The following is a 24,307-nucleotide window of genomic DNA, read 5'->3' on the forward strand; positions in this document are numbered from 1 at the left end:
GACTCTGCGCAAGCGAAGATCCGCCGGCCGGATGACACAGGAATAGAGTTGACGAGCAGATTTTAAAACTATTGACATTTGCGAGTTTCCTGTCATTCAGCAGTACGCAGCTTGTCCTGGTTGTGGACACGAAAATGTGTGCTGCCTGGTGTGGAGAAAAATGAAATGTTGCTCGACGGGAACTCCCCGTCACCTTTGATGACTTCGCGCCCCCAGCAGTCCGTCACAGGTTGCGATTGTTCAGTTATGATGCTGTACCTAAAGTGTCAAGCATTACAGAGACGCCGCTTCAGACAAGTACGCGAAGCTTAAGTGGTGTAAAGCATCCATTGTCTTTAGCTTCACGACAGTCACCTGACCGGCACCTAAGGATCCTTTTCGTTCTCGAAGAATGCCCACATGCTGCCATCCACCCGTGCTTCCTGTTCGCCTGAAATCGGTAGCAACGTGGAGATTCTTTTGGCACAGTGTGAAGAAGCGTGGCCTGGTTGCGACGTACAAGTCTCATGTTCAGTCGCTGCCTCCTCGATTCGGGTCTTCTTCCCTCCGTCCTGGATGCTTCGCTTCCAACCAGAAGTGCCCCTTTTGAGAGAACTGCTCGCTGGGGTACCTTTTAAATATTGGGAAGAGCCCTCTGGATCTACTGTTACCGCAGTGGTCCCGCTGGCATTCTCAGAGTTCGCTGGTCCGCCACCTCGAGTGCGACGCACCCACAGCCGTTTATAGCGACGAGAACCGTCGCCTGAAGCATCCCGGTGTGATGAAATGGTCCCTTCGCAAAGCGGCGGCATGCTGCCGTCACGGGTTCCCCATCTCTTCCTACGTCGCCGGTTTGACATGAGCGTTTGCCAGGCGCAAAAGAGAATAAGGAAAAGCACCAGAGCGGCGAAGCCGAGGAATTGATAGCAGACGCCGATTAAAGCTGCACTCTCCGCACTCTCATAACACGCGCGCTCCTGCACCATCTGGAAACTCTGATATACAGGCGTGCAGTCCATCTTGCTCAGCAGACGTCGAGTGCGTTCGAGGGTGTCCACAACGGGAACTACAACTGTTCTTTCGACAAGCTTCCGTGCATTATGAACCCGATCGTAGAGCGCCTGAGTCTGTCCACAAAGCACGGAACACCGGCACCTCAGAAAAGCGACTTCATTATGAAACATAGAAGCCAGTAGAGGCACCCAAGGAATCTTTGGTCTCTCCGATAAAACGCAGACTCGACGTTTGTATCCCTGTCACATGCTCCATCACGGGTGTGCGCAGCCACCGGGGCAGGGAGACTCGTTCTTGCCGAGACCGAGGAAAAGTGCGTACACAGTGTGGTCGGTACGTAGTGGCAGAGAGCGGCCGAAAAAACAGCGGAGAATCAGGTGAGGTGAAGGACTTGCAGCCAGACAAAAAATCTGAATGGCGAGCATGTAGAGTCCATGTCTCCGTCCTTGCCCAACACGGCTCGGAGATCCAATGAGATCCTCTAGGTGACAGGCTACGCACATCGAGCTGAAACACAAAACGAAGAAGTTAACGGGCGACTCACTTTTCAGCGGATGTGTGACGGCAACTATGGTGAATAGCGAACTACCTACCCATTTGTTGAGACTCGTGTCTGTAGCGAAGGGAGTAAGGCGACTTAAAGAGAAAAGGCTAGAATTCCAGAAATTGGTGACAGCTGTTTACCTGTGAGAGAAGGTCAACTGGTTCTTGACTTTCGACAAGATCTGTCCACTGGTCATAATCACATCGACGCCATTTTCGGCCATATGGAAGAAGAATACGAGGAGCACCCTCCGCCTGGGCTTCGTCCTTCCATACACTTGGATCGGAGCCATCGAGGCCTTCACGTAGCCGCTTTGTACGGTTGACTTCCTGGGTGCGCGCGCGTTCGAGCTCTTGACCGCTCAACCGTTTCTTTTCCGAGCACCGGAAGGGTAACGGAAGAGGATTTGGCGGCTTTGCTGCATTTGCAGTGGCGGTAGGGGAACTCGGGGACGTTGCGTGAGTCTGCGCATCGTCCCTCACCTCCGACGCCTCTGCTTCCGGACCGGAATCAGGGGGCGTGGAATGTCCACCACTTTGAGCGCCTCCTGTTCTCAGACGCTGCTTAAGGGCAGCTAGCCAAAGGGCGTTCTCATACTTGATTCTCTCTTCCGGATCGGGCTTCAGTCGCGCAATCTCGGCCCGAATCTCAGGCGCGTCGACTGAGAAAAAGTCATCAATCCGGTAACGCGTATCACGGCCTGTTTCACCGCGATGAAGTGCTTCAAAGTAGAACGGTTGAATGTACTCCTCGACATCCAACAGGCCATAGAGAAGAAACTCTCCACCTACACTCTTGTCGCTGAAATCACTCGATGCCGGCAACATCGGCGTTTGAGGTGCACTCGCTGACGCGCCTGGCGCCCGCTCAGCTTCCGTGCTCGCCGCGGGAGTGCTGTCTCCTTCATTTGCGCGACTACGTTTGGCCTGGAGCCGCTTGAGTTCACTGTTTATGTACTGAAGGAAGCCGCTCGCGGCTGCGCCCGAAGGAGGCAAAGTAAGCAAGTCCTCACGCGTAAGTCCAGGAGGGCCCACGAGGCGGGCTGTCGGAACATCGAAGGGACTGTGGAAGGTACGTGCTTTGTCTTGTAAACCGCTGTAGAGCACAGGAAGGTAGGTGTTTGTTCGACTTGAAGACCCCTGAAGAAGGGAACCGCAAGGAAACCGAGACAATATGGCGACGGAGATGATGCGAATGGACCCCAAGGAAACAACCGGATGCTACCCTCTTCTCGCCGGCACACAGCTACACTGAACGACGTCAGTACCTGTCTCGTGCCCGGAAGCACGACAGCGTCTCCGCGAAAACACCGTTGAGATCACAGCTAGAAAAAGATTACATCTAGATGGTTGGATACAGACATATATTCCGAGAATCATCAATACCCATATATATATATATATATATATATATATAAGCATGGTCTGCCTGCGGCGGATTCCACGATTCGGGTACTAGAGGTCTATGTCAGTATGCACGCAACCGATATCACAGGTCCTTACGACTTCTGAAGTACTATGTTTGCTGTTCCACTCGCTCAGTCGGACACCAATGTATATATCTGTATATTAGCGGGTATGCAGTTAAAATTCCGTACAGCATGCCAACGCGTGTACAGCACATGAAGACGCGTTATGGAATCCTCACATTCTTAGCGCATTACCTGTGAAGACAGAGCATAGGAATTGAGGAAGAACACCCACGCTGTATCTTGAAGAACTGCATGTGCGAGGGAAGTACCGAAGAGAAGTCGATCCAACATCTGCAAGTCGACGGAATCGAACCGTCGCAGATATTGCTCGAACTCTCCAACTGAAGTTGAGACGTCTGTGCGAAATCGGAAAAAGAGCGCGAGGGAAATGAGAAAACACGGAAGTTTGAAATCAAACCCAGAAGAGTCGGATACATCAACCGGTGCAAGAGGAGTTGGAGAACGGGGAGCTCAAGACAAATGACAGAGTCGACGGTAGAGAAACAAACACGCGGGAACAAGGAAGGAACGCACACACAAGGAGTGAGGGCAAAGCAAGATGTGGAGTCGTCGAAACGCACGAGTTACTGGCATGCCAGCCACGTTCGGGATTGTCCCCTACGAACGACTCGTTACGAATGCGTCGGAAACGCGCCTCACTCGTGACGTCTCTCTGGCAACTCGTCCCTTCAAGAAGCTCTGCAGACGCGCGTGCATAACGTGTTCAAAACACGCCGTTCCTGCATGTCGCTGCTGGAGCTTCGCCTACTCACCTTGCAAGCCAAGAGCCTGCGTGAGATTCCTCTCGACAGGCGCTTCGTCCGAGGTGTTTGCAAAACAGGCCTTGGCAATCGCAGCCGCGTTTCCCACGTCTTCCAGGTTTCCAGATTGTGAACCACAAGAAACGGCAAGGGCTTCAAGCACACCTGGGTGTTGGACTTCGCGTGAAATGAAAAGGCAGGCGTCCACTTGAACCACGGCTACAACCAGCAGTGCGCCTCCGACGATGAAGCCTGGGGGCCACGGAGGGAACAAAAAGACCATCGAATGTTCAAAGCAAGACTCGCGTGGCCGCCCATGTTCCTAGGCTGAAGCGCGCCACCGCCGTCGAGTGCTCTCCAACTCCACTTCGCACATTGAGCAGAGGGGCAGCGAACAGCCGCATCTACAGCTAAGACGACGTCTAGAAAGAATGTACTGGCTGTGTTTGGAGTGCGTTCAAGTATGCGTATGTAGACGGGGTACAGGCTGTCGTCAGTCTCGCGGTGTGTGCCTCTGTCTTCCTGTATGCAGCTGGGTAACTCGCAGGCCTTCTCGCCTCGCAAAATAAGCACGTGTTACACCTATACCAAGCGTGGGCAACCGCGCTTTGCTTTGGGTATGTCACAATAGGTGAATGAGATCGTCGCACGCGTTGTGCCCAAAAGTAGACACAGAGGTGGAAGGAAGGGAAGGGATCTTACCGAATACGGCAAGCAAGAGAGCGATGGGCCAGAAGACGAGTGAAGGAACCGTGGAGAACTTCGATGTCCCCGGTCTCCACCAGCAGCACAGAAAGGCGAGGTAGACGATCATAATCCCGAGCAAACATCCCGTCAAACCCGCCAAAACATACAAGACCTGCAGTGAGAAGAGGAGGGAAGGAACAAAGTCTATGCATGTCTGTGTAGATGTCTACTTACAGAGACAAGAGGCCCAGCACCTCGCTGCGTGATTCAGACAGAGGCTGACGAAACCACCGAAGCGTTGCGTACCTGAAGTCTATCACTTCCGTCACATCCCGTCGGTATCACTGCTCCTATAGTTCAGTTCGGTGGCTCAGAGTCTCGCCTTTTGTGTCTATGTGAACGTTGACTACACCCCCGGTACACCGTCACTCTGATCACGCGTCGAACAGCCATCCAGACTCTATCGTTTTTTCTCGTCCCAGTCTAGCGAAACGCCATGGACTTCCTGACGGCAACAACTAATGAAAGTTCGTCCGCATCGCTCTTCGGCTTTGCTCACCACTGTCACAGGCGTCTTGATCGTATCCAGCGACAGGATGCCACCTTGAACCCTATCCGAGCCTTCCTCGACGGCATCGTCGAATTTGCCGAACGCGTAACCGCCCATTATATCGTGGATTCTACTTGAGAGATCTTTGACTGCCAGAATGGCTGCCTGACTGTGCTCCTTAAGCTCTCGGACTTGTTCGCGAAGAAGAGAAAGTCTCGAGATGATGAGCTCAAATGTCGGCGATGCAACCACGGACGCCAAATTACGGTGAAAGCCTTCACCCGCAGGACCCGGATTACTGTTCTCAGCATCCGTTAGCATCTGGTTCGTACCGCAGTCGCACAAAAACGAACACGCATATAGGCATGCATGAAAAATACCGCCGGTATGCGTATTATGTTTATCTTTCTCTCTAGATAGAGTTATATATATATATATATATATATCGCGTTCTGTGCGTGCGAACATGTGCACGCTCACATTATGTGCGTTGCGTAGATGTTCATGGAGAATCTCTATCTGCGTGTCGGCGTCCAGGCCGCTTGTCGCCGCATCCAGCAACACCTGTTGCAAACCGTGTGGAGACCGGCCGTCGGAGAGATCCCGGACGCGCATCAGTCTGAACGCAGCGCAAACATGACGAAGAAAAGGGGCCATGAGACGCGAGTACTGAGCGGAAAAGGCCCTGGGAAGGTCCAGCCCAATCTCGGTTTCTACCTGGAACGTGGCGTATCTCTATCGCGGTGCACGCTCGCCAGAATTTGCAGTAACTATTCGCTCCACCTCGCATCACGACACTCGTTTCGAGCTACTGCAGGCGCCTTTGGTGAATCCTTCAGTGACTTGGAGAAGTCGCATTTCCACCAATGGCATGCGTGTGAAGAAAAGCAAACAACCAGAACGGCGTCAGTTCACCGCGTCAGCGACAATGCAGCCGAAGGCAACGCGTCTCTGCTTCAGACGAGCCACTGCCTGTCCTAGAAAAGGATGCACGGATCAGTAAGAGCGCGACAACGACTCGACAAGTCTTCTCACATGCTCAGAGCGGGTTTCAACCCCGCAAACTCGCCTTCTTGTCCTGGCTCCTCTCCATCCTGCCTCCAGTTTCCTTCCCGCGCCTCCTGGTGTCCTCCGTCACTCCTCGAGTTTCCTCGCATGTCCTTGAGCGGATCCCCGAAGCCGTCCCGACTGCCGTGCAAAGGTTCCACCGGAATAACTCCTTTTTCGTGCTTCTCCGATGCGCGGGTTTGTTGGCCCGCCCCCGGGAGTTTGGCTGCCAGCTCACGGACAGCAGCCACCAGATTCACCGGACCTGCGGGCGGCTCTCGCATTCCGGAACCTTCAACACCTTTCCCGCCGAAACTCAAAGGGCCCCCAGCTGATTTGGTCGGGCTCGACGCACCGCCAGGCTCTGCCGGCGCGTGCGCCTTCTCGCTCGAATGAGATGTCGCAGGACGCGTACGATCGGACGCCTCTGAGGGAAGCGGCGCGCTCGGCGCTGCATCGCCTCCAGCGCCCGTGCTCGCTGCTTCCACCGCATTCGAGTACGCTGGAGCAAGAGGAGATCCCCCAGCATCCGCACCGGCTTTGAGTCTTCCTTCGCGAGTATCAGCGGAAGGTGTCTCTGCCGGAACACGAAGACTTCTGCCAGCTTCCAAGGACTCGACCGGGGACCGCTCCGGCTCGAGAGGCATTCCCTCATCAGACAAAACAAAGGTGCGGGGACGAGAGGATCCCACTCCGTCATCGACGGCGTCAGCCGTCCCTGATGGATGCAGGCCTGCCGGTTCCCATCCAGAAGAGGACGCCGCCCGGAATGGAGCTGATACAGTGTCGCGTGCGTTCACGCCGTCCTGAGTTCGCAGGTCTGGCTGTCCGTTCTCCAGTTGAGGTTGCGAATGAGTTTCCAGCTCTCGCCCTCCCAGAGACGGCGGAGCCGTCGAGGTTGTGTCCGACGTCGACGGGGAACTCCCCACCGCATCCCTCGACGGGACTGGGTGTCCAGGGGACTCTGTGGGAGCATCGGACGCGCCTGGGGTGTGCTGCCTTGCGTTTGCAGTCCCCTCGGGAAGCTGTGCACCATACCCCGCACTTTGGATCAGTTCGCTGTTGATCGTCAGTGCTGGGGCATCTCCCACCGTCTTCACCTTCCCCCCCTGTGTGCGTTTCTTCTTGCGACCGCGGCGAAACAAGCCTCCCCAGCGCAGTAGTTTTCTGAGCAGCTCGGTCATCCAATGCTGGCCTTGCGGCGGGCCCTTTCTGACCTTTTCCCTGTCATGCCCGTTTTCTTGGTGCTGCAGCGCTGAAGCCGCGCTCAGCCTGCGAGAGCTCCCTGAAAATGAGAGCGGCGGTTCTGAAGACAATCGAGAACTCGCTGTGTTCCCGTGGACGGCAAGGGCGCCGCCGGCCGGAAGCAGATGCATGTCCCTTGTCATTTCATGTTCCCTTTCTCCCTCCGAAAAGGCTGGCACCGGAACACCTGACGAGAGAAGCCACGACGGGACATATCGAGAAACAAAGGAAGACGACAGCTGCCTCGATTGCATTCCTTCGGCTTTGCCAAACTCTTCTGGACTCTCGATATCGAGTTGCTCCTCCCTCGAGGGGGCCTTCCCATTTTCACTCTTTTCTTGCCAAGACTTCCGCGTTCCCAGCAACGCCTCGCCTGTCGGTCCCAGTCCCCAGCCTGTCGCTGCCCGCTCATTGCGCCGAAACAGACTAGCTGCGTAACGCACTAGCATGCGCGCGTCGGAACCCTCGCCGACGTCGTCTGCGACAAGCGAGGTGACGTCTTCCAAGAAGTGGTCAGAGAGAAAGGGTGGCCGAACTGCTCCCCCCTCTGCGCTTTCGCCCTCTGGTGCAGCGTTTGAAGTCAATGGTGACAAGCTGGGGACAGATCGGAAGCGAGGATCGCTCGGAATTGTGTACAGCCCTGGCACTTGTGATTTGGGGGGAAGCCAAGAGAGAAGATCTCGGGCTCCTCCTGTTGATGCAGGCTGCGATGACGACTCAGCGGTGTCTATAAACGAGGGCTGGTTCTCTTGGGAACCAGGTGGGGGGGAATCGGGCTGCAACGAAGAAGGCCCATTAGATGGGACCAGGTGGATGACGTCTACGGAACTACCATGAACGAGTTGAACAAAAAATTCAGTTGCAGCACACTCGGTATCGTCCACGGCTTGGCGGAGCTGAACTGAAAAAATGAAAGTGAGCAAAATGCACAGGACAACCCCTAAAAATGTGAGAACCAGCACAATCAAGCCGGTGATTCTCACAGCCGGTCTGGGCGCCCACAAGGCAGGATAACCACCTTGCTCCACTGCCCCATCTTCCCTTTGAGAAAACGAACAAATGCTGGTTCTCCCTTCTCTGTAGACGGGATGCGGTGGCTGTGAAGAACGGGCGTCATCTTCGTGTAATGTACCAGATCCATCAGAAGTCGCAATCCTGATGGTGAAGCTCTGATCAGGTCTGTGGAAAGAGGCGAGGTGGCCGCCAGAAGACGCAGAGCGGTAAGGGTGACACCAAATGCGGACGCAGGGCTTGCAGAGGCAGGCAAGAGCACACGCGCGGCCTTCACCGTCATCTTGGTCGGAGCAACAGCACACTCCGCACGAAACCAACAGAATGAATGGTACAACTATAAGCAGGACACACCCGCTAACAAGCGGCACCAAGTACGCGGCTAAGGCACCTGAGTAAATCTTCATGGCTGGCGCGATACCCGTCTCCAGCCCATCGGAGGGGGGAGACGAATGGGGGGCGGAGACAGGGGATGGGGAAAAAGAAAGAGACTCAGGATCAGGTGCGGTGGAGGAGTCGGAAGCAGCGCTACCTTTTTCACTCTCCCCCGACAGAGTCACGGGGGTTGAGAGAGCTCTGAGTGCGTGAACTGCTGCTGACGGTGAAGAAGGGGGACCTTCAGAAGACTCAGCTTGGATGCTCGGAGCAGACAACGGCACCCGAGAAACCAGGCGTATTCCAGCGGCATCTCGAACGCCCCTTCGTTGCCGGTAGTCCTCGGCAGCACACGAAAAAGAAGCTAGACCACGCGGCGGCGCTACGACCCAATCCAGAAGTGCGAAACCTGCCCGCCGAACGGTCGGCATCTCTCTCTCACGGTTCTGGAAGATGGCTGACGGCAGTGCTTCTCGAAGAGATGAGCCGTGAGATAAGACAGACTTAGATAAACTCTATAAAGCACAGGAATGCAAACAGGTCGAACCGAACAAGCAGGCGATACACCACGCGATTGTACGACTCTTCTACGCTCACGTGTCCACTGTTCCCACTGTTAGCCCCCTAAGCCGGGACACGGGGATGAGTGCACGGTGAGACCCCAGCTCTCATGGCTATGTAGCGTACCCTTCCGTGTACCTTTTTTTTCGGAACGACAGGCTACTAGCCTGTTAACACTCGGACCAAGACCGCACTTCTACTGCCTCTGGCAACACACACCACACTTTAACACGACGCATGGCTCCTGCAGCATCACCGGAGCCGTCTCCCTGTTACAGCGCCGATACAAAGTAGGAAGCGTTCAGGAGTGCAATAGGCACCCTGACTGCTATCAAACACCTTCGGGTTCTAGTTACCCGACATAAGTACAGTCCACACATGACATCGGGATCTTGTGATACAAGGCTACAAATATATGTGCCTGTTGAAACTGCACATGGTGCAATTGGAAGGCCTACACGGTTCACAAATGACCGCTGATCCATAGCAACAAGTTCGCGTCCACGTCCGCAATCAATGGAAAAACATACTCACCAGCAAAAGGCCAGGCTTCTCCCATACTGACTGTGCCTTCGCGGCGGCACATACAGATTGCGCGATGGTAAGGAGGCCCCCCGACGGACGGTAGCCGCCTGGAACCTCTTGCTCGTCATTCGCTGTCTGTTGTAGCTCCCTGGGAGATGCCGCTGTTTCCCCAAAATCACGACAACACGCACGGGCTCGCCGTCCCGCGTCTCGAAACTCGATTGACAGGCCTGAACCCCACATGTCATCGCCGTTCTCGGGTCCAATGGACAGAAAGTGCCTTTCAGGTGTGGCATGTGTCCACCAGCTTCCGGAAAGAGTACATCCTTCAGCGGCTTCATCGTTCTCATGAGCAGACAGCTTCTGAAACCCTCCGTCCCTCCCCCGGTGCTCGGCCGCTTTCGTCCTCACTTCTCCCACTTCAACAGGACTATCGGACGCCCATAGGTTGAGAATAAATGGACCTGCAGAGCACTTAAGCTTTCGGGGCTTCTGACGGTGTTTCCCATGTGGAAGTGTGTCAATACCTATGACAGGAAATCCTTGGCGCACAGGGGATGCATCGATGACACCGTTTCTTGCCTGAGTGCCTTCCTCTGTCGTCTGCAGACTTCTGGAAGACGCTTCGCCCGCCCACATTTGATTAGTCGGTATTGCCTGTAACTGGTTGGAGATACGCCCCAGCTCTGCGGCGGACCCCCCATCGTTGAGAGAAGGCTTGGATGTTGACGTCACTTGAACAACAGACTGAACCGGTAACAGCGACAATCCGACGACAAGGAGTATCACAGCACTGTGCAGATAGCGTCTAAAAACTCGGAGTGAAGATATTTTGTACTGTCCCTGCGGGAGTGCTGAGGCACGGCCAGATGGGCAGGACACTCCGCGGCCGCCATTGCCCAGAGATGACTGGACTATCAACAATTCCGCCACTTGGTTTTGTCCACGAAAACGAACACGCTCTGGAGGCACACTATTTCGTCCGTCGTCTAACGAGTCGGTGGATTCACTCATCGAGTTAGCTGCTAGTCGAAACCACGAGTCTCACTGGACTTTCCTCATTCGATGTCTGACCGAAAGCTGGACAACGGCAGTTCGCGAGCAAACCGGACGACAAGACATGCAGCAGAGGCTCAGCAGCGATTCCGCGAACGCTGGGCTGATAAGTTTTCACACCCTTAAATCCGCGTGTACATGACTGCGATCCACACAACAGAGATGCGAGTATCAATATATCTTGGCATGCTCTATTCAGGTGTGCAGCAAGAGGCAAAAAGGGCATCTGTTGCTCCGTATTCCCTGTGTTCATTCCTTGGAATCGTGTGTAACAATTCTACTGATATATCGCATTTCAGTTTCCCCCCGCACATTCCTCCACCGCTTCAAACCCAAATGTCTATCGGTTGCGCCCTCAGTCACCGAAGGGCGGAGAAAATTACTTAACAAGGGATAGCCCTAGAAAAGGCATCACCTCTTGAGAGCCATGATTGATTTGTTACTTCCAGTGAAGCTTGAATACGCGCGTCAAAAAAAGCTGACGCACATCCTGCCTTCCATCCCCTGGTTCGCGGTACACTGTTGCCAACTAAACATTCGCGTCCCAGCTTCAGGGACCGGTGTTTCCGAACTCAGGAGAGACGCTTGAGTCCAAAAACGGCACCGTTGCCCATTCCGCAGTGACTGGGAGGGCATCAACGGTGTCCCCGGGAGACACGGTTGCAAATGCACGAAATGACTAGAGCTGGCTGCGAAGATAATTCATCCCTAGATCGCGTGTGGCATGGTGACCCTTAGAAGCATCTCAGGGCATCAGGCAAGATATTTTTGGCGAACCGGAAAACAGAAGCCAAGGCGAGGAAACACACTAGTGCACAGACGTGGGAAAGAAAGGCCTCACGCCGGACAGAAAAGAACCTGACAGGTATACGCAGGGGACTTGGATTCACAGTGAGAACAACGCAACGAGCAGCATTGTAGAAGGCCTCACGATCAATTGAGCGGAACGCGACCCATGGAAGGCACACGGCAAGTTTTTTGAAAGACGAAAATAAAATTGCAATTTGCGAAACATTCGCTTGGCGTACCAGCAGTCAGCAGACATTCACATACAGGTTTGTGCAGGTCAACAGCTTTTCAGCGTCGCACCTCCCACGTGCTCGTTGGCTGTCGCTGACCGCCTGGCAGTTTCGCGCCTGGTTCGCTAGCGTCAACGAATGGTCAACGGATCGGCGATCGTCGCGGAACGGCAATCCTGAAGCAGGTACGGACCCCCAACAAAACGGTGGCCTCTCAACCCAACGCGTGGAGCGCGACCGATAACTGACCCTGTCTGCGGAAGGATTAACGCGACCGAACTAATTTAGGGAAGTTAGTGTTGTACTACACGTAGAACGGTGGTCACACCGAGGAGCAGACTGTGCATAGCGAACAGTATCCTTTCCGTCTATTGTCTATTTTGCTTCCTGAAACCTCGGTGAAAATTGGGGTTGGGGGTGTCTAAGGCGGTGTGTCGACGCCTATGTTGGCGAGCCGGTAAGAACTCAGCTACAACGCGTGGGGTCTGTCAAGCGAGTTCGCTCTTTTCTGCAATATCTCGAGGGTACCCAAAACCAGTGACGGGACCGCTCCCTGGAGCCCGTGTCCTGTCCGCTCTCGGAAGCGGTCTCCGTGTCATGGTTTCAGGTGCCGTGAGATGCGACGCACCAGTTCTGTTCTTACAGAATAGAAACACGAAAGCTGGTTTCTCTCGTTTATTTATCCTTGTGACCCTGAGTGCGTCGTTTGACTTCCGATCGGCTATGTACTTAAAAGTGGGGCAAGTGAATGGTGTTCACTGATCTCAGTGTTCAGAACTTGATTTTATCTGCCTGCTCTCAAACTCTCGTACACATTTCCGCGAGCTGGCACAGGTTTCAAAACAGCGCTTGCCCGGACCCTCCGAGGAACATGGGAGGCAAACGGGGGCTGGCTACGTCGTAGTCATGAAGAAACGACAGCAGCCTCCCCGCAGATGTGCGCCAGGAGAGGAGTAGCCGTTCCTGTTTGCAGCAGATGTGGATACTGCCAATTATCCGACGATCCACGCAAAGGTAAAATGGTAGCAACGAAAAAGGTTCCTTGAGGGACATCGCACATCCTTCAGTCGAAGCCGAAGTGCAAGGGAGCCTCTCCAGTTGTGCTCATGTGCATACCAGAACCAATGTTGATGCTATCCACGGGAAAAAGGCAAATCGTCGGCTAAATAACGGATTCTACTGCAACCATCTCGGTACAGAAAAAAGTATGCCGCGCACCGCCCGTTTCGAAATCTCCAGGAAATGTCTACTCGTCCTGGTATACCAGTTCGCCAGTCACCTCTGAAGGAGTAACATCTGAGATTGGCTTGGAAGGAAACACCTGTGGAGGGAGGCATATTGGCCTATAACAGAGTAGATAATGGGATGATGTCTTCCTCGGCTGGCATTAAATTGACGCCCAATCGAGCGTCCGCTGCGGGTGCACCTGCCGGAGGGGAAACCGTATGGAGATCTTTTGAATGCTCGCGCATGGTTACGTGTGACGTTGTTGGGGTCAGACGCGAAGTCGTATTAGGGAAGTACCGACGACTTAGCGCCACTAACTCGTGCGGCTGCAAGCGTAAAAAAAGGAGAAATGCACTCACCCGGCAATATATATATATATATATATATATGTACATAACTGTTGACAAGCAGGCTTCATCGCGAGAAGACCGGGGGCGCGCTCTACCGCGCACTGCTCACGTGAGCGCGATCTCATGCTACTCTAGTTTCCTGTCCCGACAGGAAGCACTTTAGCCAGATATACTACTGATTGAGAACGGTAATACCTTTATACGGGATGGCGAGCAAAAAATGAATGTCTTCTTATCCATCGCCCTTCAGAAGTTAATTGTTCTACCGTGTAGCCAGAGAATGATGAAACCCCTTTGAGGACTGTGGAAAACATCGCTCAAGCAGGGGCCATACGACTCACCAGGAGGACACCGCAGAGATGGTACTGCAGTTCCGCCCGTGAAAGGGTTTGGACATTTCCTTCCTGTAGACACACACAGGCGCACAACAAAAGATGCGGCATGCTCAGTTGTCGAAAATGCCACAAACCCCCATCGTGACGTCTGCTTTTTGTTTCATTCTCACTTTCCTCGACAGCAGTATCGACTGTATTTTCCCTTGCGCCCACCAGTGCTAGTGTTAAGTGTTGGAAAGCAAATACAACCTCAGTTGTCAGGGTTGAAAACTCAACGATGACTACACACGTGTAATAGCTCCCTCTATATGTACATAAACAAGCAAAGAGCCCACATGCACGCTCACGCGCACATACGCTGACGAGACCGCTTAGAACATGCATGTAATATAAACGGCTGAGAAACTCTAATGGCACTGCATTTATATGATGTACGAGGAGGTAAGCCACAGAGTAAGCTTACATAGAGGAGATACATCTATACACGTAGGTACACAGGAAAGGACTTGCGCTGCGCTCGCGCGGCAACGCTGACATATCGAGGCATGTCAATCTTAGCTCAGAGCTAGGCTGGACAGGTAGCTGCGAAGGGGTGGTGTTGGCGCTGTGGCAAGCGGCATCGAATCATACTGGAAGGACGCTGGCGTCTCAGCTACGAGGGGCCAAGCCGAGTACGACATGCCCACGAGGAAGATTCAACAGCTGGTGTGGCGCCTTTGAGCAAGGTCAGCCTTGGGAAGACAGATGAACTCAGCGCTTAGATGGAGAAGTCAAGGGCACTTGTATATGGTAGCCGTGTTCGAATGAGTCTTCGGGACGGCACAAGCATATGGAACGCTTTTTTCTCTTTTACACGAAGTTTGTATTGTCAGCGGCTGAAAGGGCATTCTGCGGTGGGTGCTGACCTTGAGCGCATGAAGAACACCAGATATCTTGTTCTTAATTTTAGTGAAGTCGCTGACCGGGTACTTTGCGGGGTGGTCCTGCATATGCTGACACATACCGCAATCAAACACGCAGAAAAGAGGCACGCGTAAACTGTAGAAGTACCGTTCCATAATGCTAACATACTACGTCTTGGCGTTTCCATCAACCTCGCTACGAAAGTGTTTGCCACGCTAAAAAAGGGTGTATCTGCTCACACAGGAAATCTCTTAATTCATCATCAAAGGGCAACACCGTTGCATATATACCTTCGAATGGATCAGCCGGGGCATCCCATATGCTGATCGGATGCCCGGCCCGATGTGTGTTTTTCACCGTCCCTTCTCGGAAAATGTCAAAACTGCACAACCACTGATGGATTGACGATTGCCGGTAGCCTGAAACGATCCGCTTCGCTATATAAAGAACATTCACTACAAAACGGTATCAGGAAGAGAACCAAGTCTTGACTGGAAAGGGAGAAAGCAATGTCACGTTGCACGCTCTCTCCCGCATAGTATCGATGCTGCTTCCTGTCAAGAGAGGGATAACTTGATTCGGAGAATCCCGTCTCTGTTTTCTTGAGGAACACTCACGTTCAGTGTACGTTCATCTGCATCGATAATGGCAAACGCGACGGTATTGATGTTCACAATGGCTCCGATATAGAAATCAGCCGCCGTGTAAGTCTTTCCTGTAACCGAGTCGATTTTTTTCCCGGCATCCGCGAATTTCCCGCCGACCTTCAAAAGGCGAGAGACAGAATCAAAATGTGGTTACACACGTGGCAGTTTGTGTGACATCCACCTTTGGTAAGGCCACTCCGGTGCCGAACACAGTATGGGGCGAATGAATTACTGAAATACGTGTGTGCTGATCCAACACAAAAGCTGTCCCGCTAATGGGCAACTGAGAATCGCCTGTCAGGCTCAGTGCTGCTGAGCGGAAAGCACTCGTCTGATATATTCGCACAACTGTAGCGCAGTGGTTAACAGCAGATTAAATGCAAAGGCTGGGTTCGGTGTATTGCCTGTAGACACACGTTTGAACCAGCTGAAAGCCGTTCTGTATCAAACAGGTATTCATCCGGTGCCACGACGAGGGGATACCAAATGCTATGTTGGAATCAATCTGCTTTTTCTGGAGTATTTGGCCGATCTGGTCGTACCAGGTTCTAATATCCCGAACTGGTGATTAGGTAAACATTACGTGCAGCGTCAAGCGAACAAGCATATATTTCGTTCCACTGTACCTATGATCGAAAACCACCCGTTCGACTTGACAAACCTCACTCACACCACATTCCGTTTTCTGCCAACGCACTTCCGAAACAGATTTCTTCACAGATATTCTCATTCATGAGTTGCTTTGAGCTTACGTGGCCGGAGTTGTTCTTTCGGATCTCGAAGACCATAATCGTGTTGTCCCGTTCCCTAACAGAGATAATGAACCTGCGATCCTCATCCTCCCGCGTCTCCTTCACAAGTTTCGCCTACACAGGTAAGTCAGCAAGGTCGAAACTTCTCTGATGATTCAAAGTACTCTGGATCTGCCACACCAGGACGGGCAGCCAATGGAGATCTCCTGAAAAGTTGTTTGGGGTGTTGATTGTGTCAAGATTTCTGACATGGTAACACAAATAGACATTTCATGGCACGGCAGTCGAGCAAAATCAACCATAAAATCCAAGAGGACCAGCAGCAGCTACGCTCAGCTGCATGCGATGACCAAGTACACTGTTATCAGTTGGCTCCAAAGAAGGGGGAGGTTTTACGAATTTTCTTTCATCGTCATCTCAGGAATTACGGCATGCTGCTGTTCTGCCGGTTCGCAATCCGCCGTGGATGGGTTTCCGGGGAAAGAGTGTACGAATAGGTGATGTAATTCATGTAAAGCTGATGGCGGCATGAGACTCGTCCCATAACAAAAAATCCAGTTGCAGCTGCTTTGGAACTTTCGTCCCTGTCTGGACGTCTGAGCCTCAATGCCTCTCGCTTTGTCTCTGATTCGCCATTTGCCGGTAAACCAAGTTGTAAGCACCAATCTGTGGATCTAAATGGCTGCTGAGAGGCATTAAGCTCTCAGTGACACTCACCCTACGAGGAGCACACCAGAGTTTTCTGTTTTCGCAGATTCTACTCAGAAGCGATGGACTGAACATTGGTGTTTTGGATGCATTGCTTTCCTAGAGAGACATATAGATACGCTCACGGCCGCAAAACGTACCAAGAATACAAGGGTGATGTCATCACCAAAGAGAAATTCTTTCTCGCTGGTTGTCGGCCGTCTTGGCACCTGTTTGAGAGCAACCAAACTGGGTTTTACGATTTCGTTCCCCTCACGTGAACCTTGGATGCAGCTGGCTTGGAGCCTCTGCGGGTTTGTGACATCTTTGATCGTCACCAGAGTGAAGAAGGTGGCACGCCATAGCGAGTCTGTTTTCCTTTCCCACATTTGAAGACCCCGAGCACTCTCCGTGAACCGGGAGGAAAATCCATTTGAGTATCCTTTGGACTGCCACTAACTCTTGCTTTTCCGCGAGAATGAGCTGTGAACATCTACATGCTGCCGTACAGAAGCACCCCATCGCTAGACAGGAAGACGGCTCCGTGCTCCTCTGACCGGTGGACGAAACATTGGATAGCAGCCACCTAGTGAGTGTTTCTTCCCCTCTCGAAAGTTCAGCTTGCTGTTGTCGTTTCCTTACGATGTTGAGACACGACGCGAGTGTATCTTCTTCAGTCGAAAGCCCAAGTACATGAGGTTTCCACTGGATCTTTGGGAGTTCCTGGGGAACGAAGAAGAATGAAAACGGATATGCTGGATATCGCGAACAGTCTACCTTCGTGTGTAAGCGACCTGGTGATTTCATGGGAAGCATGATATTGCTTGTTGCGTGTTGATTCGAAACCTGAGGTATCGACAACTGAGCGAGAGGGATGAAGTTGATCAACTTCTGGGCTCAAACGAATCATTAACCCCTTCCCGTTTTGGCTATTGCATTCGCTGTTTCCCTCGTTGGTGAGCTCAGGGGCGACAAGTAGGGGTACTACTGCCATACCAAAGGCTCGTCAACGATTTCTTCCTTGTCTTGCCGAAGTCCGGTGTATTTAAGGTAAAAGTCGCGCGTGAAGTCGTCACAATCGTACAGATGGAATTGTCGGTTGTAGACTGTGATCATTCGTCCGACTTCGAAATCTTCAGGCCTGCAAAAACGCGATTCCCAAAGTGCGACGCTCGAAACAGCTCATCATCATCTATGATGCACACGAGATTCCCACTAGCGGAAGTACTGTCGGTAGGGGCTTTGAGGTCACTATCCTGGAAAAGTCCAAACAGAAGAGAAAAATCAACTTTCATACAGGAATCAGTAAGCTCACGTACCATAGAACGAAGGCAGTTGCCTCTACACGTAACGAATCAAGACATGTGATCAGCCAGGGCGTCTCTCGGAACAGAGTCTGAGCTGCCGTCTGGTCTCTTTTGATGGAATGCTATTACCTGTAATTGTCGGTTTTCTTCGGGATCATTCCAGGACAGGAAGTAATTGAAGGATTCTTCGGAAGTTGTTGTCGCCTGGGGAATGCATCACTCCATTAAGCCTCTTCATTTAACGGAAGATCGATTTCTGACCATGTGCTGTAACGTGGCGGGGTTCCTCTGTACATCGATTCCGAACCGTCAAGTGATAATGCTTAGACCGTTCCTGAGGGTGAAGCATTATTCCTACTCACTGCCAAGCTGAACAAACTGCCCTCCGCATTTTTGTCGCTTTTTACAGGCAACCACAGTGTGCAGAGGACACGCTTTCTTCGTCAAGGACTGAACCATCCAACCTCGGAAGACGGAAATTATCCTCGAAAACTCATGGCAAAGCACATTGTTGCTCTTATAACTTAATTGTGCAAATCTCGACTTCCTCAGATTTCGTTTCGGGACCAAGATTACGAACAGTGTGAAGCGTACTTCAGAAAGGTCGGGAATTCTCTTTTGCCAGAGTTCTTAGGATAGCATTCGAGAATCTCGACTGTGTCATCTGAGTTAAGTTTTCACAAAGGAATTCACAGCTCAATGAATTGTTTCGTTTGTTCTCTGTTGGTGTGTGTGTGCTGTAAAGACCGATTTATAGACGTTCCTGAATCTGTCCGAGCCGTGTGACTGACAATGGGCACAGCGATGGCATCATGTCAGTCTTGCTTTACACCGAGGGACTGGAATGCGGCTAGGTTCCTTCACGTCCTATTGCTTATGACCACAGCTGAAGTGCAGGACAGGAGCCCGACTTGGTCCCGGCCGTGTTAACCAGCGTACGGTTGTGCTGTGTCTTGTGCGCATCCACCGGCAAGAGAGGCATTATACCAGCGGGCTACTCTTTTTGGTGTACCGGCCAGCAACAATTCCAGAGGTACACGGTACACACCAGCCCGTAACAGGTCGTTCTCGTGTCCAGATATGTCGGAGAGGAGCAAAGAAGCAACGAATGAATCCTCCTCCGAAATGTGTTCTTCGGAAGCCGCATTCACACGATCGTTTTACAATGCTATGCAGCTAGCCCCGGTTCCGCATGACAGCTACGTAGACATAGATTCCTGTGGTTGGAAACCACAGGTGCACAGCTAATATTTAATCTGCGAACGCTCACAGAGCCGTTCAAGTGTGGTTGTGATTGTGCAGATGGTACAAATAGCGATACGTCCCTCGGAGCCGAAACGATGGAATTCCTTTTTCCTGGCTAGAACCTGAACCACTTGGCTGGGTCTCAACTGCTGGACATTTTCTCTGCGGTCACACGGTGGCATTACCTGCAAGGAAGTAATGAATAACGTAGTAGCTGCGCATCCCGTAGTTCGTTTTATCGTCCCAGTAACAGAAGAAGCGCAACACCTTCCTGCGAGAATGCAGCACCATTACGTTGCATGACATCCCAATCAGGTGTATCATTCGGTCGACCTCAATATGGGCGTCACTTTAGGAGCACGGACTCCGCTCGGTATTCGTCTGACGGAGTACGTGGCCCACCGCCACTACGCGAATTTTTTCTGCGTTCGCGGATGCTGAGCTAATCTGTGCGTACGCAAACCTGTCGAACACGTCTGCCTACCTGTCGTTGTCCAAATGCTGTTTGAGGCCCACGTTCTTTCTGCTGCCACCAAGCATGATTTCCGTATACTCACGGGACTCCTTCACGTCTTTTGGCACCAAGCGGCGCCGAAGAAGGAAGTGGGCTCGGCGGACAACCTGCAGTGGGGTCCCAACCGTAGCCAGCAGGTTGAAGACTTTCTTTCACAGTATGTGGTGATCTTCCACGGAGCTAACCCACCGATTTTGAACTCAGTCCAACCCCCGGAAGCTCCATCGCGTTCATTACCTCATTCTCGAAGAAGTTGTCGCTGAGAGGCTCCGACGCTTGTCCTACATCGAGATCTGTGTGGCAGACACAGACACGAAAATACAGCATTTGCACGAGAACTCGATACTGCAGGAGTAATGGGATCTGCTTTCCATGAGCAGCCCTGAATGAAGGAACAGCGTTGTTGAGCGTGGCAAATCTTTGTTGCCATTTCTCGCGGTGATGAGCAACGCGATTTGCCTGCTTACTGCACTGTTCATAAAACCACTTGGTGAAGGGGTCGCAGTCGATGATACGAAAGACACGTGTGTAGATGATAACGTCGGTGCTCAGCTGCATAATACAACAAACCGCAAAGTTGAGAGACAGCAATTTAAAAAACGAATGATCCAGCACGTGTCTCTGTGAGGACGGCGCGTCACGGCCGCTATCGCTCGGCCGCATTGTCCATCCTACGGGGCTTTCTGTACTGTTTGTTGCTGCATTAGAGAAAGCTCCCTCGAGGAAAGGATCTAGCGCGAACCCAAGAAATGTCTCTGAAAAATATAATTAAAAACAATACGGGCCCGAAATCTTCCCTTCCAGTGAACGCAACCATGTAACAATCCCGGCGCCGGAACAATTAGTAGTCTAGGCCCTAGAATGGGAAACCTTCGAATTCTTTGTCCTTATATATCTCGGGGAAGTTGGCCGTCCTACGCACCTTTTTATTTGCTGGACATCGGGAATGGCGTGAACTACACGCGTCAGTGGTTTCATTAAGGTGCCGAACTCTCCAACTCCACATAGCTTCTTTACCCACATTCGTTTGGAGCATGGGATAAGCAAGCTGCTTAGTGACTGTGTTTTGCTCTCTAGGAAGAGCCACAGAACACCAACGTACTGACGTCATTCACTAACACGCCGCCTTCTCTACATATACGCTATTGCCAGGATGGCAGCGAACGCGGAGTTCCACAAGACAGAGTGCCCAGCAGCATTCCCGTCGAAGTCGTAGAAAATTGTAAATGGAACGAACCGAAGCGAAAAGTAATTGTCGGACTGGATATCGCAACAGGTTCCTCGGTCTCCCTCAGAATGCCTTCTGCCTGTCATGTGTATCCAGACGACAACAATGTCCTCCTCACTTTGAGGTCTTCCATAGTGAAGAATCCAGAGCCGTCAGGGCGGGGGAATCTATGCCGTTTGAGGAAGGCTCCTTGCAGTAGGCCACTGTTTTCAATCCGAGGCTCCATTATCTGCATTGTGCCGTCTTCAAGGTAAAAAAGGAGAAGACAGTAACGCACGCGATAGTTCTCAGTCGGATTGTCATGGACCGGCTCTTGGAAGTAGGCGTAGAATCGCAGTGTCTGCCGATCATGTTTGAGCCAAGCCGGTTGATGCTCCGGCCTACAAAAGAAGGAACGACAGTGTGTGACACGAGGTGCGAGACCAGAAACTGTGTTGCGATTTCGATTTGTCGTATGGAGAAGTTCCGGTGGTGGACTGTGACCAAGCTGAGTCTGAGGCTCAGCTTATCCGTCGCCCCCCAATTGAAGTCCGAACTCCTACACGAACACTTTCACCCGAGCGCTTTATGTGACTTGGAACCATGTTCGCTGAGATTAGAGGGAGTACTGAGAGGAGTTATTTGAAGCAAACACTGAGAATGCGAGGATCGTATGAGCGGATGGTTGCTTTGCAGTACACTGTTTACGCGGCTCTGATGACGGCGTTTCAGAATTTGGCAGCTGTGTGGAACGAAGCGAACGCAGGGCTGGTGAAAGTATTGCTGTGCTTGATTTTTTTCGCGACGTCCAAACTTGCAGTTGGAGTAAGAAACGCTTTCGTTGCTACCTGAATGTCAGCCGCCGCTCCTCCTTTGCCTCTCTCCACATTTCGTGTGTAATGCGTAGTGCATCCTTCTTAGGCTCTCCCAGGCGCCACGCAGGGAAAGCGTTCATGTGCAGCAGCAGCTTCAGAAGCAAACCAAGAAACCAGAAGGGATTGCATTTTGTGAAGAAAATCTATTGCTATGTGAAGTTATAGGCTAGCAACAAGAGCCGGACCTCAGTGGTATCTGGAACGTGCAGTGTAGCAACGTTCCGCGCTGCGTTTGGACCGCTTCCCGCAAGACCATTTCTGTAGGTGTTGAGACAAATAATATATTTTGAAACCATACCGAAGAGAAGGAACTTGTCGAAAGACCACCTCGTTCGTTAAGCACACACAAACGGATATCTGTCGCCCGAGAGCAAACTTGATAAACCGGACATCACAGCCCTCACCGAAAGGGTGCGGTACCTTGCGATAAAGCGGGTCCACAGAATCGCTCCCGTTATCTGCCTGCCTGGCCTTTCCACGTGGTAATTCGAAGATTGCTACTCGCCCCCCCTGAATGCAAACTTGTAGAGTCCGTTCGTGAACACTGGGTCGAAAGTGCGAAAATATCAAAGATAGAATGCGCTATGGACAGACAAACGACCGCTTTCGATACAAAGCTGTGTCAGGTTGACACCAAGTATACGGTCCCGGCTTTCGTGAGGGTTGACTCACGTGCTTATCGATTTCAATGCCCTCAGGCCGTTTAAGGTCCACGCGTCCTGATAGGCAGTAGTTCAGTGTTTGCTTCAGCGAGAAATCATCTCTACGATAATGCTCGGCTGTTTGCCGCATACTCTTCAACGTGGACGGCGGGCTCATAGCCATGATCGCCTGGGCGTCTAGGATGTCCTGGTTCTTCATCTTGCTTTTCCTCGGCAAACCTAGCACCCTATGGTAAGAAATATCGAGAAAGCTCTCGCACAAACGAAAGTCCGTCAGCAATATTTCCTGTAAACGAAGCACAGAACGTCGCTTTTACACGCCTAAAACCCCGCACGGCAGAGCCCGTCAAAACGGCGTTGAGGGAAGCCCCAACGAAATGGTAAGGGCTGCATGCACAGATTAAAAAACTTTAGCGAAAGAGCCCCACTCCACCATCGCGATCTTCTCTGTTTGGAGTTCCCTTGCCGCGTTCACCGGACGCGCGACAACAACATCGAATGGATTCCCAACACGTTCACCCCTGTATTCGGCCCACAACGCATGTGATGAAGCGCACCATCCTTTGCTACTTTCTGACGCAGAACTGATTATCCGAGTGAACCCGGCTTCCTCCCTTGTATCTGTGCTGGAGGAGGGGAGAGGGGCAGCAGTCTGAAAATCAACTGGGGAACTCTCCTGTCCCCGTTGCAAAAAGTTTCTGCCGTAGAGGTGCTCTCCTGGGATGCGCAGGACTTGACACAGCCTCCACAAGAAAATGATTGGGACCGCCACAGAGGTACACGGAAGAAAGGACAGCAAGAGAGAAGGTGACAAAGGTGGAGAAGCCGACACACACCGGACTTGATTGACGATGGAAAATGCTTTGGACTGTGCTGAAGATTAACACCCCGGTTTCTGTCCGCCTTACTCATGTCACAATGTTGGATGGGCCCCTAGCTGTGAGACGACGCTGAACGGTTTTGGATTCCTAGCGGTAACGATTATAAAATGCCTCTCTATGCCGGTGGGAACCGGGTCTTCGCGTGGACAGGTCCACAAGTTCAACCCCACTACCCAAAAAAACGAGTTTGCAAAAGTGTCGAACTGACCCCCAAAAATGTCACCAACGCGTTACACTTCACTCATGTGGCCACTCACGACTCTATTCCACACTTGAACCAGACAGGTTTAGGTCTACGATTCTTAGTGTTGACTGACAGTCCCGGCGAAACGTTCGTATTGGCGATGCGTGTAAACTCTTTCAGGAACCGACTCTTGAATTCGGCTTAGACGTTTTTCCTCTTCGCAAGCAGGCATGTTGCCTTGCGGCTCTGTTTAGTATTTCCTATGATACATTTGTCCCCTGGGATACAGAGAGAGCGTGAGACCGGGGGAGAGGTGGAAATCTAACGAGCGGGTTTGTCGAAGCGAGATGCAGGCAGCGACAGACTAAATGTGTGAAAAAACTAGGAGGGTCAACGCAGACGCTTTTATGTTCGGGTCACTCGATGAGCGACACTGGAAGATGCTTATTCAATGCAAATACGCCAATTAGTGACCGCCGAACACCAAAGAGATGCACACCTCTCTATGAAGAGCAACGGGAAACCCTCTTCGCTTCCACTTCAGCGCTGATGTGGATTCGGACTCCCAACGTTTGCCAGAAAAGATTCCATACCCACACGCATATGTGCCTATATATAACTATATCTGTACATATATTATCCGTAGAACTCCAGAAACTGCATGCGCTGGTACCGATTAATTCCTT

The 24,307-nt window shown here is 52.0% G+C and overlaps 1 protein-coding gene across 1 annotated transcript; it reads right to left on the reverse strand.

Moving 5' to 3' along the window:
- Positions 1-365: 365 nt before the first annotated feature.
- NCLIV_034940 (cDNA FLJ51667, highly similar to EF-hand domain-containing protein 1, related) lies at positions 366-22,755 on the reverse strand (the record flags this gene model as incomplete). The annotated part of the gene is made up of 24 exons (XM_003883696.1): positions 366-430; positions 824-1,106; positions 1,678-2,676; positions 3,201-3,364; positions 3,782-4,021; positions 4,472-4,628; positions 5,016-5,327; positions 5,487-5,625; positions 6,042-8,199; positions 10,298-10,517; positions 13,764-13,826; positions 14,663-14,749; positions 15,278-15,424; positions 16,060-16,173; positions 17,389-17,469; positions 17,743-17,887; positions 18,648-18,717; positions 19,484-19,569; positions 19,783-19,919; positions 20,050-20,105; positions 20,280-20,364; positions 21,159-21,420; positions 21,868-21,986; positions 22,567-22,755. 24 exons carry the CDS (start codon positions 22,753-22,755, stop codon positions 366-368), a joined length of 6,378 nt encoding a protein of 2,125 aa, XP_003883745.1.
- Between the last annotated feature and the right edge of the window lie 1,552 nt (positions 22,756-24,307).

Source organism: Neospora caninum, chromosome VIII, assembly GCF_000208865.1.
Source record: "Neospora caninum Liverpool complete genome, chromosome VIII".
In the NCBI taxonomy this organism is placed as follows: domain Eukaryota; phylum Apicomplexa; class Conoidasida; order Eucoccidiorida; family Sarcocystidae; genus Neospora; species Neospora caninum.